Genomic DNA, 27,680 nt, shown 5'->3' on the forward strand with positions numbered 1-27,680 from the left:
CCGTGCAGTAATCGCTTTGTAGAGTCAATAAACAGTCATGCATGAACTTGTTTGCACAAATACACAACTCATTGTCCAGCGCGTATAGAAACTAATCTCTCTCCTCTGCTTTCCCACAGACACACACTCACTTTTTCTCTCTTTTTTCCCATCACTGCTCACTTTTTCTCTCACTTTCACTTTGACATACACACTACAAACGTACATATACAGTACAAACGTACATATACAGTACGAGGCTACTGCGTTCCTATGCTTTGTCCCAGGTCAGTTCGGTTTCAGAGGTCAAACCACAGACTGTATATAAGACATTGACGTAGTCACCGTGACGTCACCGTGACGTCACCCATTGCTTCATGGACTACAGTATTGAAGCCACAAGTTCAGTGTTTTGGCCGTCGCCATTTGGGGTTTTTGGCTGTCGCTGTCTTAGTTTTTGGCCTTTGCCATCTTGGTTTTCAGCTGTCACTATCCCATCTTTGTTTTTGGCCGTCACCATCTTGCTTTTTGGTAGTCGCCATTCCATCTTGTTTTTGCTCATCACCATCTTGGTTTTAGCCAGTCGCCATCTTGGTTTTTGTCATTGCCATCTTGGTTTTTGTCGTTGCCATCTTGGTTTTTGTCGTTGCCATCTTGGTTTTTGTCATTGCCATCTTGGTTTTTGGCCTTCACCATCCCATTTTTGTTTTAGCTCATCGCCATCTTGGTTTTAGCCCGTTGCCATCTTGGTTTTTGGCCGTCACCATCCCATCTTTGAGACCTTAAACTTATGTTTACAACGTTTACTGAGGTAATAAATCAAGTGAGAAGTAGGCTCATTTTCTCATAGACTTCTATACAATCAGACTTCTTATAGCAACCAGAGGAGTCGCCCCCTGCTGGATGTTAGAAAGAATGACAGTTTAAGGCACTTCAGCATTGACTTCACCTCTCAGACTGGGAAGTTGCCTCTCAGGTCAAACACAGATTCTCATGTCCACCCCTCTGTCCCCTCAGCGACTAATTCAGACCAGGCGGGACCACCAGAGGGTCGAGGCTACACAACAAACCACAACCAACATGTCACTCGCCCATCAAACACACACTTACGCACAAACACACCACCGACCACCAACCCCCTCCTCCTCCATCCCTGCAGCCACTATCAAAGGATCTGAACAGCGTCAACATTATCTGTCTCTGTCTCCCATGGGAGCGGCCGAGCACATAGCACAGTTATCATTCAGCAGACACACTCTCTCTCCAAGACGTGCACGCACACACACACACGCACACACACACGATACGGCGTGAGGATCAAAGGTTAATCATGTCTTTTCATCAGCTGCACCACCCTCTCCTCTATCTGTCCTCCTCCTGTCTAATGGTTGTGTTTATACGTTTGTGTGTGCGTGTGAGGTTGTGCGTACATGTGTACGAGCAGACGTTTGTCTGCGGTTGTGGGAGCGTTTCTGTCCTCACGAGTGGAAAGCACTTTTTTTTTTTTGATTGCACTCGGTAAATAAACAGTCCTGTCCTCCTCTTCCATTGTTTCTTTCTTTCTATCTCTCTCCATCTCTTTTTCCTCCTATGAAATATCTGTTGACATTAGGCGATTTAATGAGAACCAAGTGTTTCTGTTGTAGTTGTAAAGTCGGCTATTAATTTGATGTACGCTCCAATAAGTTCTGTGTAATAGAGCCTTTCTATAATTTGATAAGTATGTGAGATTTTAGTTGCATGTTTGAGAGTCTGCAAATGAACTGAAAATCCTGCTCTTGACTGAGTGTTGGGAAAGAAAGAGAAAGAGAGAAAGAGAGAGAGAGAGAAGGGGACATTCAGAGTCCAACCCCCCTGTGTGAACCCCAACCCGGACTGAGACAGGAAGTGCTGATTCATTCAGGAGGTGTACATTTACAGAAAACCCTCTTCTGCACCCTCAAATGGAGATTTTTGAAAAAAAAGGGCAGAGGCACAAAATGGCTGAGAAGAACTGCAGCGTTCAAAACACATGTATGATATTCAGGGTCCATATGCTTTATGATGGTAAAAGAACCAGTGACCCTTGAAAAGTCCTCCTGGTCTTAAATACTGAATATGAGTTAGTCTTGCTTTTTGCTTGAGCGTTGTCTTTCTGCACTTCTCTCATGATAACCATTTTCAAACATCATAAATATCTCAATTCACGAGTTGATTTTTATAAATATTCCTCTGCCAGGGTGTTTCCAGATCTTCAGGCAGTGCGCTTGTAAAACAAATAGAAAATAAATTATGCATTATAAGGAGGTGAGGATATGCAGCCAAGTATATTAACAATTTAATACTAGCAATATCTTAAAGGAACAGTGTGTAGCTTTTAGGGGGATCTATTAGCAGAAATGGAATACAATATTAATAACTATGTTTTCAGAATTGTTGTGTTTTCGTTGGCTTAGAATGAGCCCTTCATATCTACATAAAGAGCAGGTCCTGTCTACAGAGTCCTCCATGTTTCTACAGTAGCCCAGAACGGACAAACCAAACTCCGGCTCTAGAGAGAGACTTTCACGTTTTTTCGTTGAAGTGGCAGCTTGAATTTGGTGGTGTTGCTGGTGCTGGCTAACCATTCTGTGTTGTGAGAAGTTTGAGAACCCAAAGAAATGGAGGATCATACGACAAGTTGAATGATGAATCTCAGACCACCTAAACAACCAATCTTGTAATGAGGTGTGAGCTTTGCTGTAAGCATAAACTCGATGAGAGAGTGGTCACCCTTTCATGACTTCTTTCTCCAGAATATAATGTTCATTATATTTCTTAATTATGTCATTGCTTCAAACTTGTCTCCCAGAGGGGCTCCAAACAGTTTAAGGGGAGGCTCCGTGATTGGAAGTGAGAAAATATGACATTAGTTATCAAAAGGAGACCACATGGCCTAATTGTGTGTGATTGGTTAAAGAGGTAGTTCAGAGATACAGTAGTTTGGGTGAATTTTACTGTTTTTCCAAGAGTCGGAAACTAATAAATGTCTTAAAACAGATCTTTTTTATGTATTTGTTGTAGTCTGAAGTTATGTCAAACAGCAATATTAGACTATCTTGGCTCGATTGTTGAGTGTCTGTGGGATCACCCACATAACATAATTATGATCCTATAGGCATCCTTACCTTCATGCATTTTTGTGCGGCAAGCCAGATCAGGAACCAATCAGCGTCTTGTGAGGAGCTACTGGCCGCTACGGGCGTGGCTTAGGTGTATGAGACATCACGGAGAGGCAACTGATCGATCTAAACAATAGTGACAGCTCCTGAAGAGGTGAGCGTAGCTTCAATAGCACCAGTTATATCAGAACTGGAGAGTATTTCTTCGTTGAAAGAAGAGCAAAGAACGGCTCTGAAGGCTTTTCTCGATGGAAAAGATGTTTTCGCTCTTCTCCCAACTGGCTTCGGCAAGTGTTTGATTGACAGATGGTTCATCCAATCACCTGCCAAGTGTTTTTTTTAAAGTGCCTGCCCTTTTCCAATGACGGTTATAGGCATCCAGGAATTAAGCGAAACTAAGCAAGTAAATGGGGGTTATCCATTCCAGCCTCACTGCTAGATGCCACTAAGAGTATTTTACAATTATGAAGATTGTATTTTAATGTATTAAACATTAGTTTGATGATTATCTGCATTTTATTCCTGATTCCCGATCACAGGCATCTCGTGCTCAGACTGAAATATTATACTTGACTTATTGTCTATTTCATGTTATTCACACAAACCACAAGGAGTTACATCCACGCTATGGTTTGTTGTTTGGATGTTCCTCAGTGCTTCTGGCTGATTTTCATGTGGAAATCGAGCAGCCTTGGCGGAGGAGAGGATTTATTCACTCCACAGTTCATTAATGATAACCCCGGCAGTGAGGCTGGCCCTGAGCCGTGCCTCTCCTCCAGCTCTTCGTTAGCAGGATTGGTGGTGGTGGTGTGGTTGTTGGAGCAGCCGGGCTGCACTCGGGGCCGTCAGGGCTGCCATGCACATTATCACATTACCATGCTTCCTGGTGTGTGGGATTGAACATTTGCCACCAGGCTTCTGAGCTCTTTCACCCACTGATCTGACACTTGTACCGCTTCTGATGACTTTGGAGTCGACACGCTTGTTGTGTAGTGAGGAATATTTGCAGTGTTTAACATGGTTCCATTTATCGTGCAGCAACAACGGCAAACAGCAGGTCGTAGAATAAAATATATTGGGTCATACTTATTTTATATATCTTGTGTTCAGAATCCAGCGAGTTAAATGAGGAAGGGCTGTTTCTTTTGGAAATTGTGACACGAACATTTCTTTAAAAAATGACAACAAGCAGACTTTAATAGGCCCTTATAGAGTATATTTATGTAACTAACTTAATTTTGATAAACAAGTCAGACAGAGCCTATATATAGAAACTAATAAATCTGTTTCCTCCTCCCAGAGGATGCCACCAACACACCAACAGCTCCTCCGGCTCAACCATATGTTGGATTAGTAGATTTTTTTCAGCAATGTTTTAATTGTGTCTCCTGATAGTTACAGGTGTGATTAAATAGAAAACACTTTCCTAGACTTATAGGGCCTATTTTGCCGTTTCCAGAAATGAAGACGCTTAAAGGAGGAGTTCAACATTTTTTGGATATATTCTTATTCGTTGTCTTGCTGAGGATGAGATGTGAAGATTGGTACCACTCTCATGTCTGTACGGTACGCAGCCAGTTAGCTTAGCATAGCACAAACACTGGAAAAATGGGGTTAAACAGTCTTCAAGCTAAACTAAGCTAAGCTAACTGGCGGCTGATTTAAGCTGCATATTTGCCGTGCGGACATGAGAGTGGTATTAATCTTCTCATCTAACTCTCGGCGTATTTCCCAAAACGTTGGACGTATTCCTTTAAAGGTGCCTTATGTAGTTAAATAATACATTCAGTCACCAAAACACATTGTGTGTGTCCTTAAGGTCTGACAAACATCTTCAATGCATCTACTTCCTCCTAAATATTTAGAATGTTGCATTGTTATCATCCATGTTTGCGGTCTTTCTCTTCACTGCATTTGTTGGCACATTGCTGCGTTTCTTTGCAACTGGCGTAAAAACATCGTTCCATAGCGCTACTAGTGGTCGTTCTCACCCTGATGAAACATCTGCATCTGACTCAGTTTAACATCAGTAGCTTTTCTGTATCACTCTCACACACTAGAAACATGTTCAGCATCCTGTCAGTGATCCGCTGCAGAGCTGAGTGTCTTTAGATGGTTTGATGCGGGATTTATGAATGAATAGCTCTGCAGGTTTCTGCCACATAGAGATATCAGGCAGCATGCTTACTACTCTCTCGGACTCGGCCCAGTTCGGACGAAAACACGCGACTGCACTCTGAAGAGCAGCATGAATACAATGAAGTGTAACGTAACGTTTCACATGTAGTTTACTCATTTAGGCCATGTGCTCCAGTTTAAAACCCACCGTTTTGATCAGCTTTGCATCATGGTTAGTTATTGGAAGTAAATGTGTTTTTTGAATCTGTCGATGCAGACAGACAATCACTGGTAGGACCCGGCGTACTAGCAGCATGGCGTCACTCAAATGGGCCATTTAAGTGACGCTCCCACACGGCTGCACAACGCCTGATTTGTTGTGAATCAGGCTGTTCTCATTCACCGTTCGTAGCTACACCACTTCCGTAGTTACTCTAATCCAAACTGCGATCTTTTCTTTAATCTAACCAAGTAGTTGCCTGTGAAGACGCAAGCTTATTTAAGTTTTATTTAAGTTTTATTTAAGTGTGCATGTAACCTGCAGAAATGTTGTGTGAATGCAGCGTGGCACTTGGCTGTGATCCTACATGTTACTTACTGTATGTTGACTTTACCTTGTCTTTATTTGACAGGGTTGGGTCCAGCTGTTATACCTCAGTGTCTCTCTCAAATGTCAACCTGTGTCCAGTATGACAGTCTATTAGTGCTGAATATGCTATTGCAAAGCAGGTCAGGCCTCTATTTTCAACCATTATTGCCAGTTTTACAAGTCACAACTCACAGCACCTCCCAGATGTGGTTTGCAAAATGCTGTACTTTGACAATCCTGCGTGTCACACACACCCAAGTATTGCACCCTGGAGTAGTGGTTTTAAAAAAGAACATGCAAAAGTCTGCTATAATAAAAGGTTAAAGGCATCATGGGGCAGTGTCTGCTCTCTACACTTTAACTGAACAATGTTTTCTGGCCAACAAAGTGAAACACTGAAATGATTGTTGTCGGGTTGCCTCAGTTTTAGTCTTGTTTTACTCTATTCCAACCTACAGTATGTTGTAGTTATTTATACGTACATGCATACTGTGGGTGTGGGCTGCATTTTTTTAAGCTGCAAAACTTAAAATATATTCATACATAGCTGCACATAATGTTTAACTTCTGTTTTTGTGGTTCTTTCAATTTGTAATTCGGTTGAAAACACGGCAAATGGGCGCCGCTAAACAGTGAACGGAGAAGTAGTAGTAGGAGTTAAAAATGGACAGGAAAACACATGCAGATCAGAGGAGGAGGGAAAGTGACTGTGTTTTTTTAAGCAGGTTTTAGAGTTGGTGCCTCACATCACATCTGGGCCACAACCTCGCTGTATTATCTGAGATGGAGAGGTTGGACACAGTTTCTCCCTCTGGAGACTGAAACAAGAGAAAACAGCTCAGTCGTGGCAGCGGTGTGTTTAGGAATGGGGGGCTGATGGATGGATGACTGTTAGGGTTCAGTGAGCAGTGTAACAGTGCGCCCTAGTGGCCATAATGAGAACTGCATCAGATATAATGTGAAACTGGATAGATAGATAGATAGATAGATAGATAGATAGATGTGCAAATTCAACATGTGCAAGATAACTGCAGGACTAAAACAGAGTGTGGTTGAGACAGAAGCTATAAAGCTGTGTTTTCAGACTATGGCAAAGTACAGTACACTGGCCACAACAGACTGATTTCTTTAAAGCATTAACACAGTCAATCTTTCGGAGGTTGTAGCAGGTTCAGGTATAAAGCTAAAGTGAAGATACTGGCATCATATGAAACTCAAAAACCTTAGGAATCCATTGGTGCCAACCATGTCAAGCTCGTCACAAAGGAGGTTAAATTACGCTCCAACCTTACATTCAATTTTGGCGTGGAAAAAAACTGTCATGGACATTTTCAAAGGGGTCCCTTGACCTCTGACCTCCAGATATGTGAATGAAAATGGGTTCTCTGGGTACCCACGAGTCTCCCCTTTACAGTCATGCCCACTTTATGAAAATCACATGCAGTTTGGGGCAAGTCATAGTCAAGTCAGCACACTGACACACTGACAGCTGTTGTTGCCTGTTGGGCTGCAGTTTGCCATTTTTATGATTTGAGCATATTGTTTTATGCTAAATGCAGTACCTGTGAGGGTTTCTGGACAATATCTGTCATTGTTTTGTGTTGTTAATTGATTTACATTAATAAACATATACATACATTTGCATAAAGAAAGCATACTTGACAAATTAATTAATTGGGATAACATATTTTAATAGATTGACATCCCTACAGTAGATATATATACTGTATAAAGATAAAGTAGTTGAAAAGTATGTCTCTACGTCTGTGTTGAAGTTCTTAAAAGCGCCATCATTGAACACTTCTCACAGCAAAAAGCCAACTTTTTTTTTTTATTTGGAAAAAGGAGGTCTGTGTGCTGTGTGACAAAGGTCAGATGTTCTTGCCAAGTGAAATATGTTAGCGCTTACACAATATTTGCTTAAGGGTTGTTTTTGAGCCTTGGCTTTCTTGCTTCAATATGTAGTAATGCAACACAAACTACATCCACAGCTAGAGGACAATGGAGTTGTCCGTCCAGCAGCGATAGACGTAAGGACAAGCTGCCATATACACTTTTAAACACAGTCCCGCCATTAGGCCACATTCCTCAGGCTGCCTTTGAAGTGAGAATAAAACATTACCTCCTTATGATATAAATGATATGACACAGCAGAGATACAGAACATCATCCTCAGATTAACATTACATTTGTGCATGTTTATGTGTCTGACTGTGCACATGTGTTTATGCGTTCTCGTGCACCGGAGCAGCTTGTAACTCTAGCCCAGCATGTTGCTGCGCAGATGTTCAGATGTTTCTCCTCGGGAAAAAAACAAACAGAACAGACGAGGCCGTTTTCTCCAGGACAGACAGAGGGACTGTCAAAATAAGAGCTGCCCCCCCCCCTTTTTTGGACCTCTCCTCACAACACTGACTCTTTATTCAGATGCAGATCACTACTCTGTTAAAATAAAAATGTTCTGCAGGATGTTTTTAGCCTACATTTGGATATATTGAGTCTGTTTTTATGTATGTTTGTGCATGGCGTCTGGGCCGTCTGAGCGTACCGGAGGAGGGGCTTTTGAGGGCGATGATTTAAAATGCTGAAAAGGGAGAGAGAAAACATGGTGGGAGAGCAGGACCAACCCTGCCGCCCTCTCCTCCTCCTGCTCCTCCTCCTCCTCCTCCTCTTCCTCCTCCTCCTCCTCCTCCTCCTCCTCCTCCTCCTCCACCTTGTGATTAATGTCCTGCTCCCCACGGTGTACGACGGGGCCTTGAAGGGCCCCCAGGTGAAGACCTTAGGGAGACGGGAACAGACGAGAAACACATGAGGAGTGCTCTCCCATTTACCTTTTTTCACATGTTATCAGCCAAACATTTGTCTTATGGCTTTATAATGATGATAACGTGGGTTATTCTAACCTGACACGTACATCAGTCTTGCACATTAAAAGCGTGATATATAAGACATGAAATGAAAGGCGCACGCTGGCACAGAAAAGTGTGTCGGTGTTGATGATAGCGGGAGATGGATGTGACAGAGTGGAAACAAACAAGCTGTTTGAGCTGTGAAATTGAAGAGGATCAAAGTGTCAGTGAGTCATAAATACATCCTGGGCTGCGGTAGAAAAGTAAAAAAATTACGTCTTTTCCTAAACACTTGTCCTTGACCTCGATGGGAAACGTCATGAGGTCAAGGAAAGATGTGAAGGAGAACTCATAAAGACAACCGTGGTGTGAAGAGAGTCCGGCTGCTCTCACTCTAGGCTATGTGATTATGATGCGACGGCGGTGGATGTTAATGACGCAGGTTTGCCGCTACAATGTTCCAGAGATGGACTTCAAAAGTTCTTAAATAGCTCTTTCAGGTCCTTCTGCTGCTGTAACATTTTATAATAAAGGATTATCTGACCTAACGTGGACAACCGGTGAAAAATATCACTTCATTACCAAAGTTGGAGTTGAAATAAAAAGGAATAACCTACAGGCTACCAGTCACATAACTTTATATGATAAATATTGAGCTATTTTCTGAGTTATGGTGAAGGAGTAGAACCATTAAATGTATATTTCTTCCTGCTCCTTTTCGGACTTAATATTTATTTATGTTGATTATTTGTTTGCTCTATGTTTACTGTTCTTTCTAGTTGCTATTCTGGTTTTGTTTTTACTTATTTGTTGCTTGTTCTAAATAGATAAATAGAAATAAAGTGAAACTAAATGGTTGTCACTGTCCACTCAAATTTATCAAGTCAAGTCAATTTTATTTGTATAACCCAAAATAAGATAGAGACAGAGCACCACGACCTCCTCTCCACGCCAAACAGATAGAGCCAGAGCAACACAACCTCCTCTCCTGGCTAAACAGATAGAGCCAGAGCAACACAACCTCCTCTCCACGCCAAACAGATAGAGCCAGAGCAACACAACCTCCTCTCCTGGCCAAACAGATAGAGCCAGAGCAACACAACCTCCTCTCCACGCCAAACAGATAGAGCCAGAGCAACACAACCTCCTCTCCACGCCAAACAGATAGAGCCAGAGCAACACAACCTCCTCTTCACGCCAAACAGATAGAGCCAGAGCAACACAACCTCCTCTCCTGGCCAAACAGATAGAGCCAGAGCAACACGACCTCCTCTCCACGCCAAACAGATAGAGCCAGTTCAACATGAATCTCGATTAGTATATAACTGTATGAAAATATCATGCAAGATATGCGCATCTTTTGTTTTCATGAACGGCCGAATGGTGCGTCGCTTTAAAAGTTGCAGCCGCAAGGAATTGTGGGACGGCATTACCTCCCTTCCTTTGGTAAAGGATGCTCCAGTGTAGCCTATAAATGAGATAATAAAGGAAGCATTGAAGCCCCTTTCCTTAGTATTTAGAGTCTTCAAACAGCTCTAATCATAGCTGCTACTCAGACACTTCCGGGTCATTTCACTCCGTTAGGAACCTTCCTAAACAAAAAAGACCTTTCGACCGCAGCCCAGGTCTCTCCCCGTGGACGGACGGAGAGGACGTTGCATTAAACTGGTTCTAACAGGAGGAAAACACCATGCAACTCTTTGTGTGCAGCTGTGTGTGGATCTTTTAACACTCTCGATACTTCAACAGAAGCCACTACGGTCACTCATGAAAACTAGGGAAGTGGTTCATTGAACCCCGATTGGCCGGCACATTTTCCCAGAAGTCTGTGTGTGTGTGTGTGTGTATGTTTGCTGCGATGTTGGAGACCAGCAGCGCTATGAGCTGGTTTCCTCTGGGCCACATGTGCTCTTTGGTGCTGAGCCGGCTCACAGCGCAGCAGTAATGAGAAGTCCAGGTGCAGGTTTTTACCCTCAGGGAGGAAGTCCTTGTTTACTCATATTTAACCTTGTTTCTGACCTCGCTTTGCTTCAGGAGACGTTGTGCCTTTTAAAGTGGCGTTGGTTCAGAAACTGTTGAGGCTTTCAAACGGTTACCATCATGGTGATTTTGATATTATATACACGCTGATACTGATTGTTTCTGGCTTGTTTTAGGGATTATCGATTAATCTGCCTAATGGCTTTGTCCATAAAACCTCAGAAAATAGTAAAGAATGTACATCTCAGTTTCTTAAAGTCCACGGTGACGTCTTTAAATCAGAATCAGAATGATCTTTATTGTCATACTGTGATGAAAACAGTAATAGCAGCAAAAAATAGAAGTTAAATTAAATTTACAAATTTATAAAGGTACAAATTTACAGAGGTAGATGTTAATAAATAGGTGTTAAAAATGTCTTGATTTGTCCAAAACCCAAAGACATTCAGTTTAATATGATATAAAATAGAGAAAAGCAGGAAATCTCCATATTTTTTGCATGAAAAATTACTTTAACAATGAATCAATTATCAAAATAGTTGGTGATAGTATTTTTTCTGTTGATCAACTAATTACGACTAATTATGATTAGTCGACTAATTGATTAGACGACGAATCGCTGCAGCTCCACTTCTTAGTAATAACACACTACATGTTCAGATCTCAAGATGACAACAGAAAGAAAAAAAACAAAATTCACATTTTTCTCTTTATTCACAGAAACACAGCATCTTCTTTTAATGATTACATAATGTGTGTTCCCTAGGATGAAGAATAGCTGTGTATTCACACAAAAATCATGTTAAATAAAAGCAAACTTCAAATATTTAGTAAGAGTTATGCATTCAGACTCATAAGAAATGTGCAGTAAGACGGTTTGTGTGGTTCCGCTCTTTTTCTCTCAAAAACCATCATTTGGTCCCATCATGCAGATCAGACGGGTCTTCCTGTGACCAGCAGAGGGCTCTCAGCTGTCAGTGGAAAAACATTTACTAGTCCCATAGGAACACCTTCTACCCTAATAATGGTTCCTATAACACACTGTGTAAAGTTTTATACCGTTTATAACAGTGGTTCCCAACCTGGGGGGCCAAAGATCACAGGATTGGTCTGCTCTGAGGTTGTCGAAATTAGATTTGCCTGTGTAGAACTAAAATCATAATAACACATTTATACAAAAGTCTGTATATAAAACGATCTAAAAAGAGATATTGTTTTGCTACTTAGCGGGCCATATTCTGTTTAAAGCCAGTATTTCTGCACAGTTACAGATAAAGTTTAGGCTACACTAATGTTATTAGTATTATATTATTAGTAGATTTAGGTTCCAGTGGTGGCTGAGTAGGATTGGTTCTGACTCCAAATATTTCCAATAACTCCAGAGAGTTGTAAAGTCCAAAAGTTAACGTTTATTGAAAAAAGATGGATGTAATCATTTACAAAATTCACAACATATTTTTATCTAACGAAATATTCTGATTTAATCCATATTTGTTGGCGTTTTGCTAACGAATTATTCATTAAAGAAAGTTTATTTACTAAAAATAAATACACTGAATCACTTTATTCAAATTGAGGATTTTGCTCGAGGATTTGAACATTTTTGGTGATGACGTCAGAAAGTATGGGAGGTGATGAGGGGGCTCAGCTTTTCTTAGATACAATTAGAGGGTAAAATATGTTAGGAACCACTGGTTTAGACTGAAGGAAATGCAGTCCTGCAGCTGTACTACACACTATTCATTCAGCTGTATTCTGACTGCAAAACAAGCTGCCATTTATTACAAGTCTGCTGCAGATAGTTCACTGTCTGCACTGTGTCTGTTGTCCTGTAGGGGGCAGAATAACACTACTTTGGCTCATAGTGCATCTCTGCTACTGAATGGCCCCCCCACCTCTCTATGAGTCACAGAGGGAGCTGGTCAACTCAGCATGATTATCTCCCTGTGAGCTCTTTCTTTGTGGAATGGCCTGATGTCTGCAGTCACTGCCGCCTCCACCTCCATCGCCTCCTCCACCTCCACCACCTCCACCCCGCCTCAGGAATGATGTAGAATTGAGTGGTGATGAAAACTGTCTTCTTACCTTTTACGACACACACAGACGCACACATTCACACTTTGTGTCAGAGTGTGCACACAACCAGCGCATATTTTAGAAAATTAAAAAAACACTCCCTCTGTCCTGACTCCTGGCACATGTTCACACTCAGTCATCACGGTGCTAATGACATTCCTTCACACACACATGCAGGTATGATTGGATGAGAACACACTGCAGGTTCAGGGCCTGACCTACTGGAGAGACGTATTTTTCCTCAACGTGAGGTTATCTGCATGCTTTTTTGATTATTTTTTTTTTATCATTTTCTGAAGACATTGCAGTGTGAATGCTGGATGTTGAAAAGCTGACGCGAAACTAAAATTTTTAGGGCTGTCAGTCGATTCAAATAGTTAATCGCGATTAATCACACATTTTTTATCTGTTCAAAACGTATGTTAAAGGGAGATTTATCAAGTATTTAATACTCTTATCAACATGGGAGTGGACAAATATGCTGCTTTATGAAAATGTATTTATATATTTATTATTGAAAAATCAATTAACAACACAAAACAATGACAGATATTGTCCAGAAACCCTCACAGGTACTGCATTTAGCATAAAACAATATGCTCAAATCATAACATGGCAAACTGCAGCCCAACAGGCAACAACAGCTGTCAGTGTGTCAGTGTGCTGACTTGACTATGACTTGCCCCAAACTGCATGTGATTATCATAAAGTGGGCATGTCTGTAAAGGGGAGACTCGTGGGTACCCATAGAAGCCATTTACATTCACATATCTGGAGGTCAGATGTCAAGGAACTCCTTTGAAAATGGACATGACAGTTTTTCCTTGCAAAATTTAGCTTAACTTAGCTTCCTTCCAGACAAGCTAGTATGACATGGTTGGTACCGATGGATTCATCAGGTTATCTAGTGTCATATGATGCCAGTATCTTCATTCTAGCTTTAAAACTGAGCCCGCTACAACCTAAAAATCACAAGTTGCGTTAATGCCTTAAAGAAAGTAGTGGCGTTAAAACGGATTTACGTTAACACGTTTTTCTCATTTTAAAGGCAGTGTTGACGATGTTCTCCAGTCTACACTATCTGTTCTATTGGTTGAAATGGTCTTTACACCCCGACAACGATCCATTACTGATGAGCTCCGAAAGAGGACCTGAAAAGAGCCGTCATCTGTAGCTGCTGTAATCCTGTAAAAACGTCTACCAATCGCTGCCTCGCGTTCCGCTTGGAAAGAACCAATCAAATTGCCTTGGAAGGAGCCCCGAAGGGAGGGGGGGTGGGTTTTAGACGGAGCTCCTGAGGCCATGCTACTTTCAAATTATGCTAGCTTTCCAACATCTTTAAGTTTGACAGCCTTAATATTTTATAGAGTTTTAATGGGATTTTAAAAGTTAAGTAATACCCAGGGTTTATGAAAGATGTGGAACATTTTACAGTTTGAATGAGTGGATAAGAGTTGAAAATGCATGAAGAAGTGTTTAAATGTGTCACGTTGGAATTCACCTGAATGATGAATTTTTCCCAGAAAAAGTGGAATATTTCTGAGGGTATGAAAGCCCTTATTTTTATCTTAATTATTTAAATTATGACTTTATTTTATATAAAGTAAGCGCTTAGTATGTCATTACTTTTCAATCAGTTCAACACAAACAGCTCTTTGGCTCGTCTGTTTTTACTGGTGCCCTAAATCAAATCAACTTTGTGGATTAATAAAGTTGTGTTGAATTGAATTCAATGATAAAAGTAATAACAATAATGTCTGTGTGCAGCATTCACACCCAATAAAAGAATGAGTTTCAGTGTTTGATGAGGTCATCAGTGGATTAAAGTGTTATTATACTAAAGAAAGCTTCTGTGGCACTTTGTGTCTGTAATGACACACTTTTACACTTTAACACAGAAAAGTCCTCAGGAAGGTATAAAAAGGAGATGAAGGTTTAATATATTCATAAAAAATAATGTGAATTTTCGCTTTTTGCAGACAAGGTCAAACTCAGTGGTGTCATTTCGTACTTACGTAAGAGCTGCTGTTTAAAGAGGTGTTAGGTTTTATTCCTTCGTCATTACATAACGTTTTCATTTCCAGCAAATTGCCAGATAAAATACCTTTGGCTTCTAAAGTGAAATCAAATCTCCCTGAATGTTCACTGTTAATTAAAGCTCTCCTGTTTCAGGGACAAACCAACACAAAACATGCAAGGTGTTCGCTGTGTACAGTTACCTCACATACTGACGCATTTCAATGCACACAGACACACACTGAGAGAAGGGACCCTGAGATTGTATAATCTATGCTTTGTTATGCCGTTCTTATTCAGTTCAAGCAGCCTTATGTGAATATTGCCATGTCGAGTTTTCATTCACAGAAACATAAATCCTGCAGACTGAACCGATAAGCAGCTCATGACACACTATATGAACTCAGACACCTTGAGTACACAGTAGCACATCTACTTCTCAGAGCTTTGCTTAAAGCACTTTAACGGTGTGTTTTAGCCCCTTAACTACTAAACATGTGTTCTGCACACTTTGAGGAGCATTAGTGAGTGCAGTGCATGCTGTACAGTTGCAGGTTTTTGGCTGAATATTTCCTTACCATTAGATTACTTACACAACATTTTAGTTTGTACCAAATGAGGTGTTTAAAGCACTGTACATCTTAAAGGTCCCATATCGTGCTCATTTTCAGAGAGCAAAAAAAAACATTATTTTCCTCATACTGTCTGCCTGAATATGCCTGTATTTATAAACATATGAACGGTAGTCAACGGCGAGAGGCAAATCATTTTTTTATCCCGTTTGAATTGTATTATCATTCTAACAAGCTGAACTATGATTGTCATTGTGAGTATGTTAGCATGGTGGATGTGGTTAGCATGTTTAGCTCAAAGCGCAGTTGTGCATCACAGAGCCGCTAGCATGTCTGTTGACTCGTATGCCGCGTTCACGCTACGAGCAACGCAGCAACAGGCTACAAGCATGGATGTATAAAGAGAACTGGATACAGCGTTGGAAGCGGGACCGTGTTCATTCCTGTGAAAGTCGCTCAGTGGAGCATGAAAACGAAATGGCATCGAGTTCCGTCTGGAAAAGTACTCGGATCTTCCGGCGATCCTCCGAATCCATTGGGCCCATAGAGCAGGCGCAGTAGCGTCCGCTTGGTCACATGACTCGGTCACATCACTCACGGGGTCCCAACGTCACGCTGTCGTCACGGCTTGGCGCTCCAGCTTCGGTCTGGGTCTCATTCACATGAACGGAGGAAGGGAAATAACTCTGGATTCAGCTATTAGTGCGTTTTACAACTTTTAGGACCTAATGATTTAAATAAGGGCTATTCGAGTGTTCGTACTGGGAAGTTGATTCACCTAAAAAAAAAATCATCCTCTGAGTTACAGACGTCTCTTTCCCAATGTAAGTCTATGGGAATAAGTCTTTTTGGGCCCAAAGGCATCACGTGACGGACACGGAAGTTGTAGTAGCGCCGTTTGGCCGCTACGAAAGTTGTGATAATCGACCGGCGCTCTTCCTGGGGGCTTGGCTACAAGTCATTTTCAATGGAAGCCGATGACATGAAGCTAAAAACTGACGCCCGACACTTGCCGCTACGTGACGGGCGTGACGCACTACAAATAAAGTGGAGCTGGTCTCAACTTTTTTCAGCGCTCCAATAACAAGATAAAGGGTCATGTTTTGCCGTTATGGTGTAGATCCACCAAGTCTGCCAACAAACAGAAAGAGGATGTCATCGCTCCAGCTGGCGGAGCGGTGCTGGGTGTTTGTTCAACTGTTTTCAGCATGGCGGCCGGGTGACAAACTCATTTAACAGCTAAACAGGAGACTAAAATATGTTTCTGAATCGGCATTACGGTGATCTTGATTCATATCTGATCAGCGATCTTTATTGTTCAACACAGGCCTTCTTGGTAGAGACATTAAATATGACAACAGAATAGAAATAATATTATTTTACTTTTGTGGGGCACTTTGTAGGCGGATGTTTTACTGGCATCCGGTAGTCCAAAAAGGTGGTTGCAATGGAACTTTCACTTGTTATCAATATAGGTTCTTTGCTTTTACTCTCATAACTAGCCAAAGCATCTCCATGGTGACAGACAATCACATTTTTTTAATATGCACACACACACACACACACAGATAGTGCAAGTGCAACATTTGTGTGACTTGATGTGTATTCAGTGACTCCACTGAAGAACATTTTGCAGCAGACGTGTAGATAAACACCCGGTGCTCCTCTGGGAGGCCGTTATGTAACTACGAGGAGACGAATGAGACAGCAGATCTAACACACTGTATACCCAGTCAGCCAGACAGCCACAGTAGAACTCATGTGGAAAAAAGGGGCTCGTTTAACATCCCGCTGTAACACAATAACACACACACACACACACACACACACACACACACACACACACACACACACACACTCTCACTCACACTGCCTCCCCCGTCAGCCCATGTGAAGGAGGGGACTCATGTTGCATTGCGTGCAGAGTTGTAATTTGGTCTTTGTCTGGACTCGGTGGCGTTCTCTCTGTTTCTTGCCAGATTTCACTGATTTACTTCGAAAAAACCCACCGTAACCACCGGAGTTATGATACACACCACTGTTCACACACACACACACACACACACACACACACAAACACACTGCACTGTAATTACACAGGATCAAAGTGAGTCTGATAGTCCGGCTAATAGTAGACGACAGCGAGGTGAAACGCAGATCATGAGGAACAATATCAAAGACTGAGCCCCGGGTCGGCATCAGGACGTGGAAGTTTGCTTTTCTGCTGTTAATACTACGGCCATGACTCAGCCGTTGATCAGGAGGATCTTTCTCTGTGTGTGTGTGTGCGTGCGTGCGTGCCACCTGCTTTTAAAGACCTTAAGCCAGATGGGGAAATTAGCGGCTGCCACTCTCTAATTGAGCAGATCATTGCCCTGTGATTTTATGTCCCCACCTTCATCTCTTTTTTTAACACACTCTCATCCACGTATAGCAACACACACGTGTAATCTCATTCCTCTTAGTCATTAATCAAACCCACACACACACACTGGCAGAAACTCCCTTTGGCGGCGGTGGCAGCGAGGTGTTTCCCCCTACACGCCTGCTGTTTGATCTTCTCACGCCTGTTAGCAGACAGCCTGACATCTGAGGGCCTCGCTGCCGAGCCACCGTGCTAACCCACATCTCCATCCACTAACACGACCAGCCAGCTGACATGAGAGACACCCAGGATACCCCTCTGTTCTCCACAGTTATGCTGCATGTGGTCCGCTCCAACCATGAAAAGTTTTCTTTTCTTTGTAAGTGGCGTGGCTGAGACCACACCCGTCTCGGTATGTAATTAATCACATCCACGGTGAACACGCAGGACCAGGATGTTCCCTCCTCACATTACATTTGCTCTTGTCTTCATTTTCTGATGAGACACACTTGGCCGCACATTGTGTTCACTGCAGAGGCTGTTCTCATACACCATTCATAGCTATATATACCTACAAAAAGTAATGCACTGTTCCTCGTATGTATCCCACCAAATCAATTTGTATGTAATATAGATCATTTTTACATCATTATTCTCATTTTCATAGAAAAACATATTAAAATGATAATGGTGTGATTTTTTGCAGGGATCTGTACCAAAGTCTCATATCAGTGAAGGTTTGAGTTTAAAGTGTGTGGGTGTGTGTATGTAAATCAGTATGAGGAGCATTGTTCTGTACTTCCTGAAGAGTCTCTGAAGCAAACCAGATTACCAGGTCTTGTGTTTTCTCTCAAGCAGGCCACTCTGAGAAGGATTAAAGCTTAACGCCGGAATTCAGACGACTGTGGACCCGACTGATCAGTCGGACTTTGTCACTGCTCGTTGCCTGAGGTTCAGAGCTCAACTATAAGGCTTGCCCGGGGCAAGTTAAATGACACTTTGGGTCAGAAAATCTAGAAAATCAGTGCAAGTGGTAAAAAATAATTAAACACATTTTTTTCGCGAGCTGCAGATTTCTATAGCGCCTTTCAAGAAACCCAAGGACACGTTACATGGCGGTAGGGAGACAAAACAAAGTAGAGAAAAGCAAAGATAACTGCAGTTATTGAAGGAGTTTTTTGAATGGACGTGGCTAAGGAATGAGTCATCTCTTTTCATTCTCATCTTTGTTGAGAGTTGCACATGCACAGTACCGTTTGCGAGAAAATGGTGGCGGGTAAAGACAAAGTTTATGAGCTGAAGTGAGAGCGAGTGTTTCATTTATCCTGGAAACAGTTTAGTTTAGTTGGGTGGCATTAGAGGATGTGGCAGAAACTCCAGATTTCTTTACTTAAAAGAGGACCTATTCTGCTTATTTTCAGGTGCATAGTTGTATTTTGGGTTTCCTATTAGAACATGTTTACATGCTTTAATGTTAAAAAAATGCTTTATTTTTCTCATACTGGCTGTGCTGCAGCACCTCTTTACACCCTCTGTCTGAAACGCTCTGTTTGACCTCCTCTACTGTCTCCACTCTTTGTCGATTAGTCGACTAATCGGTCGTTTTGGTCTTAATCGACTAAGCTCTCGGCTAAGATTAGTCGTTTTTTATCCTTTTTTTTATGCTGAATGACTTATTTCCAAGAAACTTCTGAGCACATCTCTGGTAAACACCAGATCAAGCTCAGTTTTACAGATCTGTCGATTAAATCAACTGATCGAATAGTAGACAACATCGTATGAGCGTTAGTCGACTAAGAATTTCTTTGGTCGAGGACACCTCTAGCTGATTTTTAAATAGATTCTTGCATATTTTAATGCTGAAACTGAGGTCAAATAAATATGTCTCCAGCATTTATAATATTACACAACAGTTGAGCAAACAGAGGCTGGATGTGTGTAAATAATCTGGTGGAAAAAATGAGAAAGAAATGTGAAAGTGAGAAGTAATTTGAGTCCATTACCTCGGCCTTACAGGAAAGAGAACACAGAGAACATGGAATTAGAAAAACACAGTCTGTTTCCTCAACAACCCTCAAAACGCTGCAACCACTCTCCATCCAGGCCCGACACCACAATCACAACTAATCGCTCCGTACTTATCAGGGGAATGTAGACGACGACGACGAGGCTGCTTATAAATATAACAATTAAATAGATTCTTGCAAATTAAATATGTAAGGCATAATGTACAGTGAGCCGGTTATAGTTGTGAAATAAACCCCGACAGGGGGCAAGAGTCTTGCATCGCCCTGAAGGGGTTTATTTCACAACAATGACTCGCTAGCTGTACATTATCCCGCTTATTACACGGCTAATTACTGAAGAAATCAATAATTTGACACAAAAATGGTCCTCCAGAGTCCAACATCAGAACCGCGCCTATAGCAACGGTCTGTCACACATAGCAACGGTCTGTTACACATAGCAACGGTCTGTTATAAATAGCAACGGTCTGTTACACATAGCAACGGTCTGTTACACATAGCAATGGTCTGTTATAAATAGCAACGGTCTGTTACACATAGCAATGGTCTGTTACACATAGCAACGGTCTGTTACACATAGCAACGGTCTGTTACACATAGCAACGGTCTGTTACACATAGCAATGGTCTGTTACACATAGCAACGGTCTGTTACACATAGCAATGGTCTGTTACACATAGCAACGGTCTGTTACACATAGCAATGGTCTGTTACACATAGCAACGGTCTGTTACACATAGCAACGGTTTGTTACACATAGCAATGGTCTGTTACACATAGCAACAGTCTGTTCTACATAGCAACGGTCTGTTACACATAGCGAGGGTCTGTTCTACATAGCAACGGTCTGTTACACATAGTAACGGTCTGCTATACATAGCAACGGTCTGGTACACATAGCAACGGTCTGTTCTACATAGAAACAGTCTGCTATACATAGCAACGGTCTGGTACACATAGCAACGGTCTGTTCTACATAGAAACAGTCTGCTATACATAGCAACGGTCTGGTACACATAGCAACGGTCTGTTCTACATAGAAACAGTCTGCTATACATAGCAAAGATCTGTTATACAGAAATAACAGACCGTAGAACGCTGTGATTGATCAATCCGAATCGAGCATTCAACAAAGCCGTGTTATATTATTTGATAAATCATTGGGCTGATTTGTGCTAAAGATGCTTGTTAGGGAGGTATTCTAATGAATGAATGAAAGGCTCACATCATCCTACTGAAGGTAAAAGCATCGTATAACATTATATGTGCAGGTTTCCTCAGTAGAGCTGTCATTATGTCAGTCTCATGATAGCATCACACGGAAGTAACTTCCTCCTGACCTAGAGGTGACACGGTTGCCATGGTAACAGCTAGCATCTTGTAAGGAGAAAGGAGCCTGTGGCTCTGAAAATGCCACCACCTTCTGTCTCTCTTGTTTCATCCTGAGATACAGGAACAAACAAGAGTTCCACATCCTGATATACTGTAAACTCTCTCTCTTTCTCTCTCTCTCTCTCTCTCTCTCTCTCTCTCTCTCTCTCTCTCTCTCTCTCTAAAAATCACATTTTTCTTTCTCCGACCAGAATAGAATTTTTCATCAGGTTTAAAAAATAAGCCGGTATATTTCTAAGCAGCCTCGTCGTCTGCATTCCTCTGATAAGTACGGAGCGTTTAGTTGTGATTGTGGTGTCGGGCCTGGATGGAGAGCGGTTGCAGTGTTTTGAGGGTTGTTGAGGAAACAGACTGTGTTTTTCTAATTTCATGTTCTCTGTGTTCTCTTTCCTGTAAGGCCGAGGTAATGGACTCAAATTACTTCTCACTTTCACATTTCTCTCTCATTTTTTCCACCAGATTATTTACACACATCCAGCCTCTGTTTGCTCAACTGTTAAAAAAATGACCTCATTTTAAGTTTTAGCATCAACAACAACCAAAACAAATCTCACAAAAATACCAAGATAATAAATGAATTGACCGTACTAACAAACCAAAACCACACAAGATATGCTGTATATCACAAAGAGCTTCAAACTGTTACAAATACTTTAATGAGCATTAGTGTATTTTGAGTCAATCATACACCGTCCTGCTGCCGTAAATACTCACCGGCAAATTCACAAAGAATGTATCGCGCCCGCTGATAGCACCATGAATTGTGCATCACTTGCAACCGCTATCTGCCCGTCTCACGGTCCCATTCACAAAAGATATTGCACTAATGATATCACAGTGCAAACACGCCCATAAAGTTTTGCAGCTGAGTGCAATTTGCCATTTTTTGTGTGTGATTACAATTATCCATGTGTCAAAATATGAATGTTGAAAAGGAAAATTTAAATGTTTAGACTTCGAGCTCCAGGTCCTGACGACGAGGTGCAGAGTCATTCCTCAAAACTTCAGGCGAGGAATTTAAACGTAACAGAGAAACCATATTTGGGATTTAATATCTCAGTCTGTCAGTTACCACCAACTCTCTGAAGACACTAATAATTTCACTGTAACTGCATGTGGTTATCAGCGCTGATCTTTGTGAATTGGACTGTTTTTGCAACAAGGCTCAATTGCATAGAAAGGGGCCAATTTTGCACCAAATGTCAGCATATTACCTCATTTAAACACACCGATCAGCCATAACATTATGACAGCATGGGCACCCTGACCGGTCTGCGGCTTCGCAGCCCCGTACGCAACAAACTGCAATGCACTGTGTGTTCTGACACCTTTCTATCAGAACCAGCATTAACTTTTTTCAGCAATTTGAGCTCCAGTAGCTCTTCTATTGGATCGGACAACAAGGCCAGCCTTCGCTCCCCACGTGCATCAATGAGCCTCGGGTCTGACACTGTTGCCGGTTCACCGGTTTTCCTTCCTTGGACCACTTTTGGTAGGTCCTGACCACTGCAGACCGGGAACATCCCACAAGAGCTGCAGTTCTGGAGATGTTCTGACCCAGTCGTCTAGCCAGCACTATTCGGCCCTTGTCAAAGTCGCTCACATCCTTACGCTGGCCCATTTTTTCTGCTTCCAACACAAAGTTCAAAATATTCACTTGCTGTCTAATATATCCCCCCCACTGCCAGGTGCCATGGTAACGAGATAATCCATGTTATTCACTTCACCTGTCAGTGGTCTTAATGTTATGGCTGATCGGTGTATGTGCAAATAGCACAGGAGCACCGAGACGCCATTTGCTTGGCAGCACAGTTCGGGGTGCATTTCACCCTTTTGTAGGTGCTTTGAGAATCCCACGGTTTCTTTTTGTGTTATTTGCGCAGGTTTAGTGGCCACAAAAAGTCGCGCAATCATATTGTGGATTCGCTCCTCAGTACGCACCAAATGTGTATTAATCTGAGGTTGAAAATAGCTCTCAGCAGTTTCCATTTCTTTTTACCTCATAAAGTTTACATTTTGCTCAAGTGAACAAAGCCCGTCTTAGATCAGGGAAGCTTTTATATGAAGTCGAGTCTGTGCATAACTTAATAATGAGCAGCGTAGTACAATACTACTTCTGTTAGAGGGCTTGTTTCATGGGTCATAATCTACACAGTATGCACTCTCAAAAGTCACAGCAGGAACATGCTAGACCTTCTTTGACAGAGACTCGCCGACATCAGTCATGTCGACCTGACTGTAATACTACTTAAACATGCAGATCGAGTTGTTGCTGTCGCAGGTTTTTTAAATGGCGACATTAAGTCTTTGATTGCGTCACGTCTCTCTCTGCAGTACTTCATTGTTGATTTTGATTAATCCATCCAGCTCTCTCCATTAGTGCTACATTCCCCTCCACCTGTTGAGCGTCACAGTCTACACCCTCAGCCCTCCTAGAAACTATTGCTCACCTCCGGCTCTCTTAGATCTAATTAAGGAAACCCTCAATCAACCATTTCCGGCTTGGACTCTTACTCGAGAGACCAAACTAAATTATCCCTCTCCTTAATCTCTCTCTCTCAGTGCTGAGTCAGTCTGGGATATTACTTTGTCTTTTTGTAAACAACTTGTTGACTGTTAAACTGAGTAGTTTCAGGAGGTAAATGTGACGTAGGTGGCATGTACTTACTTATCATTTCCCGTCAGTTTCACAGAAGCTGTAATCATATGAAGACAATAAATTATGCTAGAAGACATTCAATTTAATAAGCATTTATTATGAGTTGAACGAACCGTAATTCAGCTCACATGCGTGAGAGACATCTGACGGTGTTGGTGTTGTGAATGTGGTGCCGTTATGGTGGCGGCGTCGCGTGAAATGATTTCAGACGCAGGTGTTCATCCTCACAGCCAAGGTGGATGTTCCCGGATCAGCACCTGGTCGTGCTCAGGATCTGCAGCACCAGGATCAACATCTAAACCACAGATTGCTTTAAAGGCGGGGGCGGGGAGGGAGGGAGGGAGGGAGGCCTGCATCCAGCAGTCCCAGATCCAGCCCCCGGGCCTGCACTGTATGCTTTGGCAACAAGTCAACTAGCTCCCTCACAGCAAGACACGCAAGCAACAGATTTACACACCTCCTCCCACCGAGCGCTCCTAATGTATCTGCACACTAAGCAGCGGGTTTCAACACATAGTTACTGCCACATCATGGAGCTAAATTAACAGCATATTTACATGTCGTATTTCACAATTTTTCTTGTGTTTTTAACGGTGTAAAGGCTCGGACACAAACATCAGGTGTTTATTTTGTAGGATGCCTTTCTCCTCTGCGGGTGTCTGGAGAGATAAGACCCACATCTGACTGAGACTTCACGCTCCGCTCCGTCAAACAGCCCTGCTGTTTTTACCTCACAGCCAGAGCAAACCGCCGGGCCAGACGCTTCACATTCCCCAACTCAAAACAAAGATTCGCCGTGCTGAATTTGATATCGTCTCTATACGAGAAGGAAAGGGAACTAACGGAGAACAAATAACAGATTAAAGCTTTGACAGAGTCCAGCTGTTGGGTCTGCGTTATCTAACTGTGCTGACATTGATGTATTCCTCAATGTATATAAAAGTGCCAAATAAAATGAAGTATTCATGCAGGTCAGTTTAGGAGTGACACAGCTTCCTTTACATCCTATAACTTCACAGTATATTACAGGCAGTAACAGCATCAGTCTTCATTAAGGGAGAGTTTTATGTCCTCTGTAATGTTGGATCTTATCTTCAACACTCACATATATATGTGTATATAGCAGAGCTGTATGATATGTGAGCTCACACGTTGTTATATAATCTTGAAGTAAGAGCTCTACATGAGTTTCCGGGGTTCGATGGTACCCCCGCGGAGGCTGAAGTCACGCACAGCAGTTTGAGTCGAGCCTAATACCCATGGTTAATACCCATGCATAGCACCATCGGACTTCCGTTGCCAAACTGTGTGCGCACAGGTACATACGTCATGTTGTTTGCAAGCTGTAAAAGGGTCTTTACATCGAATGTTTGATATTGTGCAGGGTCCCTTACATATAAATAAACACAATAGAGGTTATTATATACTTGTTATATATCACAGAGGGGACCAACAGAGCCCTGAGAGGAGGAAGACATGAAGTGGCTCTTGTGGCTTAATCTTCTTATCCCAGCACCCAGTTCAAAGCATCTGACTGGGAGGAAGTGGTTCCAGTCAGTGAAAGTCTGTCATAGCTCTGAGAATATTCTTTTAAAATGCATATATGCTAAAAAAAAATTTATATAAGTTTGTTGATTTGCAGCACTGATGATGGAGTCATCAATGTCCTATGTTCTGAGCCTTTCACAGTTAGCTGCTGTCAGAGTTTCCAGGTTTTCTTTTATAGCTTCTATAACACAGCTGACCTTCTAGTTAACAGAAAGCAGCCACATTCCTGAGCAGCTCCAGGGGGAAGTGCAGGTGACAGTCGACCTACTTTGCCAACGGCGCTCTAAACAGCCTGCTTGGCTATCGTCCTCTAACTTCTTTCACTATTGCTCCGTCCCCTCACTTTCTCTCTGTTTACTTTCACATTCTTATACTCTTTATACTCGACTTTCTCTCCTTTTATCTTATGCTCTGTCATTCTGGGTTTATTTCCCAGCAGGTCTTTGCTTCCCTACGCACTTCTTTAGAAAGGAGGGGAACAGTAGCTTTTGATTAGACGGCGCTGTTTTCTGCTGGAATAAAGGAGCTCTTGTCCTCTTGCTGCCATGCGTTTACCTTCATAATTGGTTTCAGCGCACACCCAGCTGAGAAAATTACCCACAAAAAAAGCAAAATGTTACATCTTACGGGCTTTTTTTTCTGCAGATGCAAATGTTTTCTTGCATGTTTAGCTTTCTTCTCAGGTCAGTTTTTGAAGACACGTGAGGTGTTTCTGGTTTTATGTGAAACTATTTTCCTCTGTTATGTCAATCTCATGTCAGGTTGTGCAAACCCCGAGGAGCTGACCACGGAGCGAGCCCACTCCGCTGTGGGGGAGATGTTCGAGACCCTCCGAGGTTTGAGCCACACCAGAGACCACCTGAAGCAGCTGCGCTCGGTCTACACCGCCAGCGACGGAGTTCACCAGGTCTAAAACACACAAACACAGACTGTCAACATCAAAACACACACACTTGGACAAATACAACATGTCTATTCTAGGACTGTCAATCGATTAAAATAGTTAAGCGTGATTAATCGCAAATTAATCACATATTTTTTATCAGTTCAAAATGTACCTTAAAGGGAGATTTGTCAAGTATTTAATACTCTTATCAACATGGGAGTGGGCAAATATGCTGCTTTATGCAAATATATGTATATATTTGTTATTGTAAATTAATTAACGACACAAAACAATGACAGATGTTGTCCAGAAGCCCTCACAGGTACTGCATTTAGCATAAAACAATATGCTCAAATCATAACATGGCAAACTGCAGCCCAACAGGTAACAACAGCTGTCAGTGTGTCAGTGTGCTGACTTGACTATGACTTGCCCCAAAACTGCATGTGATTATCATAAAGTGGGCATGTCTGTAAAGGGGAGACTCGTGGGTACCCATAGAACCCATTTTCATTCACATATCTGGAGGTCAGAGGTCAAGGGACCCCTTTGAAAATGGCCATGAAAGTTCCTCAACAAAATGTAGCGTAAATTTGGAGCGTTATTTAGCCTCCTTTGCGACAAGCTAGTATGACATGGCTGGTACCGATGGATTCATTATGTTTTCTAGTTTCATACGATGCCAGTATCTTCACTCTAGCTTTAAAACTGAGCTGCTACAACCACCGAAATATCGATTACGTTAAAGAAATTAGTGGCGTTAAAACAAATTTGCATTTACGCGTTATTATCTTGTTAACTTTGACAGCCCTAGTTTATTCTTCTATATTCGTCTATTCTATCTTTTCAGTCGCACACACGTTGACTGCAATCCACCATCGCTGCTCCAACAACATATCTATATCCTCTATGATTAATTTACTTAATTATTTTTATTTAATTATATTATTATAGTTGTTGTTGTTTTTAATATTATTATGATTGCTATTACTATCATTTTTTTATTTGTTTTTTGTATTTTTAGTACTATTTTCTTTTCTTTTTTCCTTACTATTATTATTATTTGTATTATTATTATTTATGTAGTTATTGAACTTACTTATCAACTTATTATAATTACCATTTATTTATGCATTCAACATTTATTTTGTTTCTCTCTCCTCCTTCTCCTCGGAGATACCTGCATCTGCCTCTGATCAGTTATTCATATATGAATATAGGACACACTTACATAACACACTTTCATACATGCACACAAACACTTAACATATTCAAATGATAACATCAGTTTCATACGTCTTATTAAAGGCAGAATATTTAGTTATTGTTTCTAGCACACAGCTGGTTCCCTTCATGTTTTATTTACCTATTTTTTTGCTCTCTTCTTGCTGCGGCAGTAACACGGCCACGGATTCAGCCGAGCACCTGTGACCTTCGGTGCTTTTGTCCCTCTCAAGCTTGCGTCATAGAGCAACGAGAGGGGT

At 41.8% G+C, this 27,680-nt stretch overlaps 1 protein-coding gene across 1 annotated transcript in view; it reads left to right on the forward strand.

Annotated features, from left to right (window-relative positions):
* Nucleotides 1-27,680, forward strand: part of scfd2 (sec1 family domain containing 2) — a 129,609-nt gene that overhangs the window by 83,332 nt on the left and 18,597 nt on the right. Inside the window, exon 6 of the mRNA XM_074636128.1 lies at nt 26,072-26,217. Within this exon, the coding sequence (XP_074492229.1) occupies nt 26,072-26,217 (146 nt within the window). The remainder of the gene's footprint in view (nt 1-26,071; nt 26,218-27,680) is intronic.

Source organism: Sebastes fasciatus, chromosome 5 (genome assembly GCF_043250625.1).
Source record: "Sebastes fasciatus isolate fSebFas1 chromosome 5, fSebFas1.pri, whole genome shotgun sequence".
Lineage (NCBI taxonomy): Eukaryota > Metazoa > Chordata > Actinopteri > Perciformes > Sebastidae > Sebastes > Sebastes fasciatus.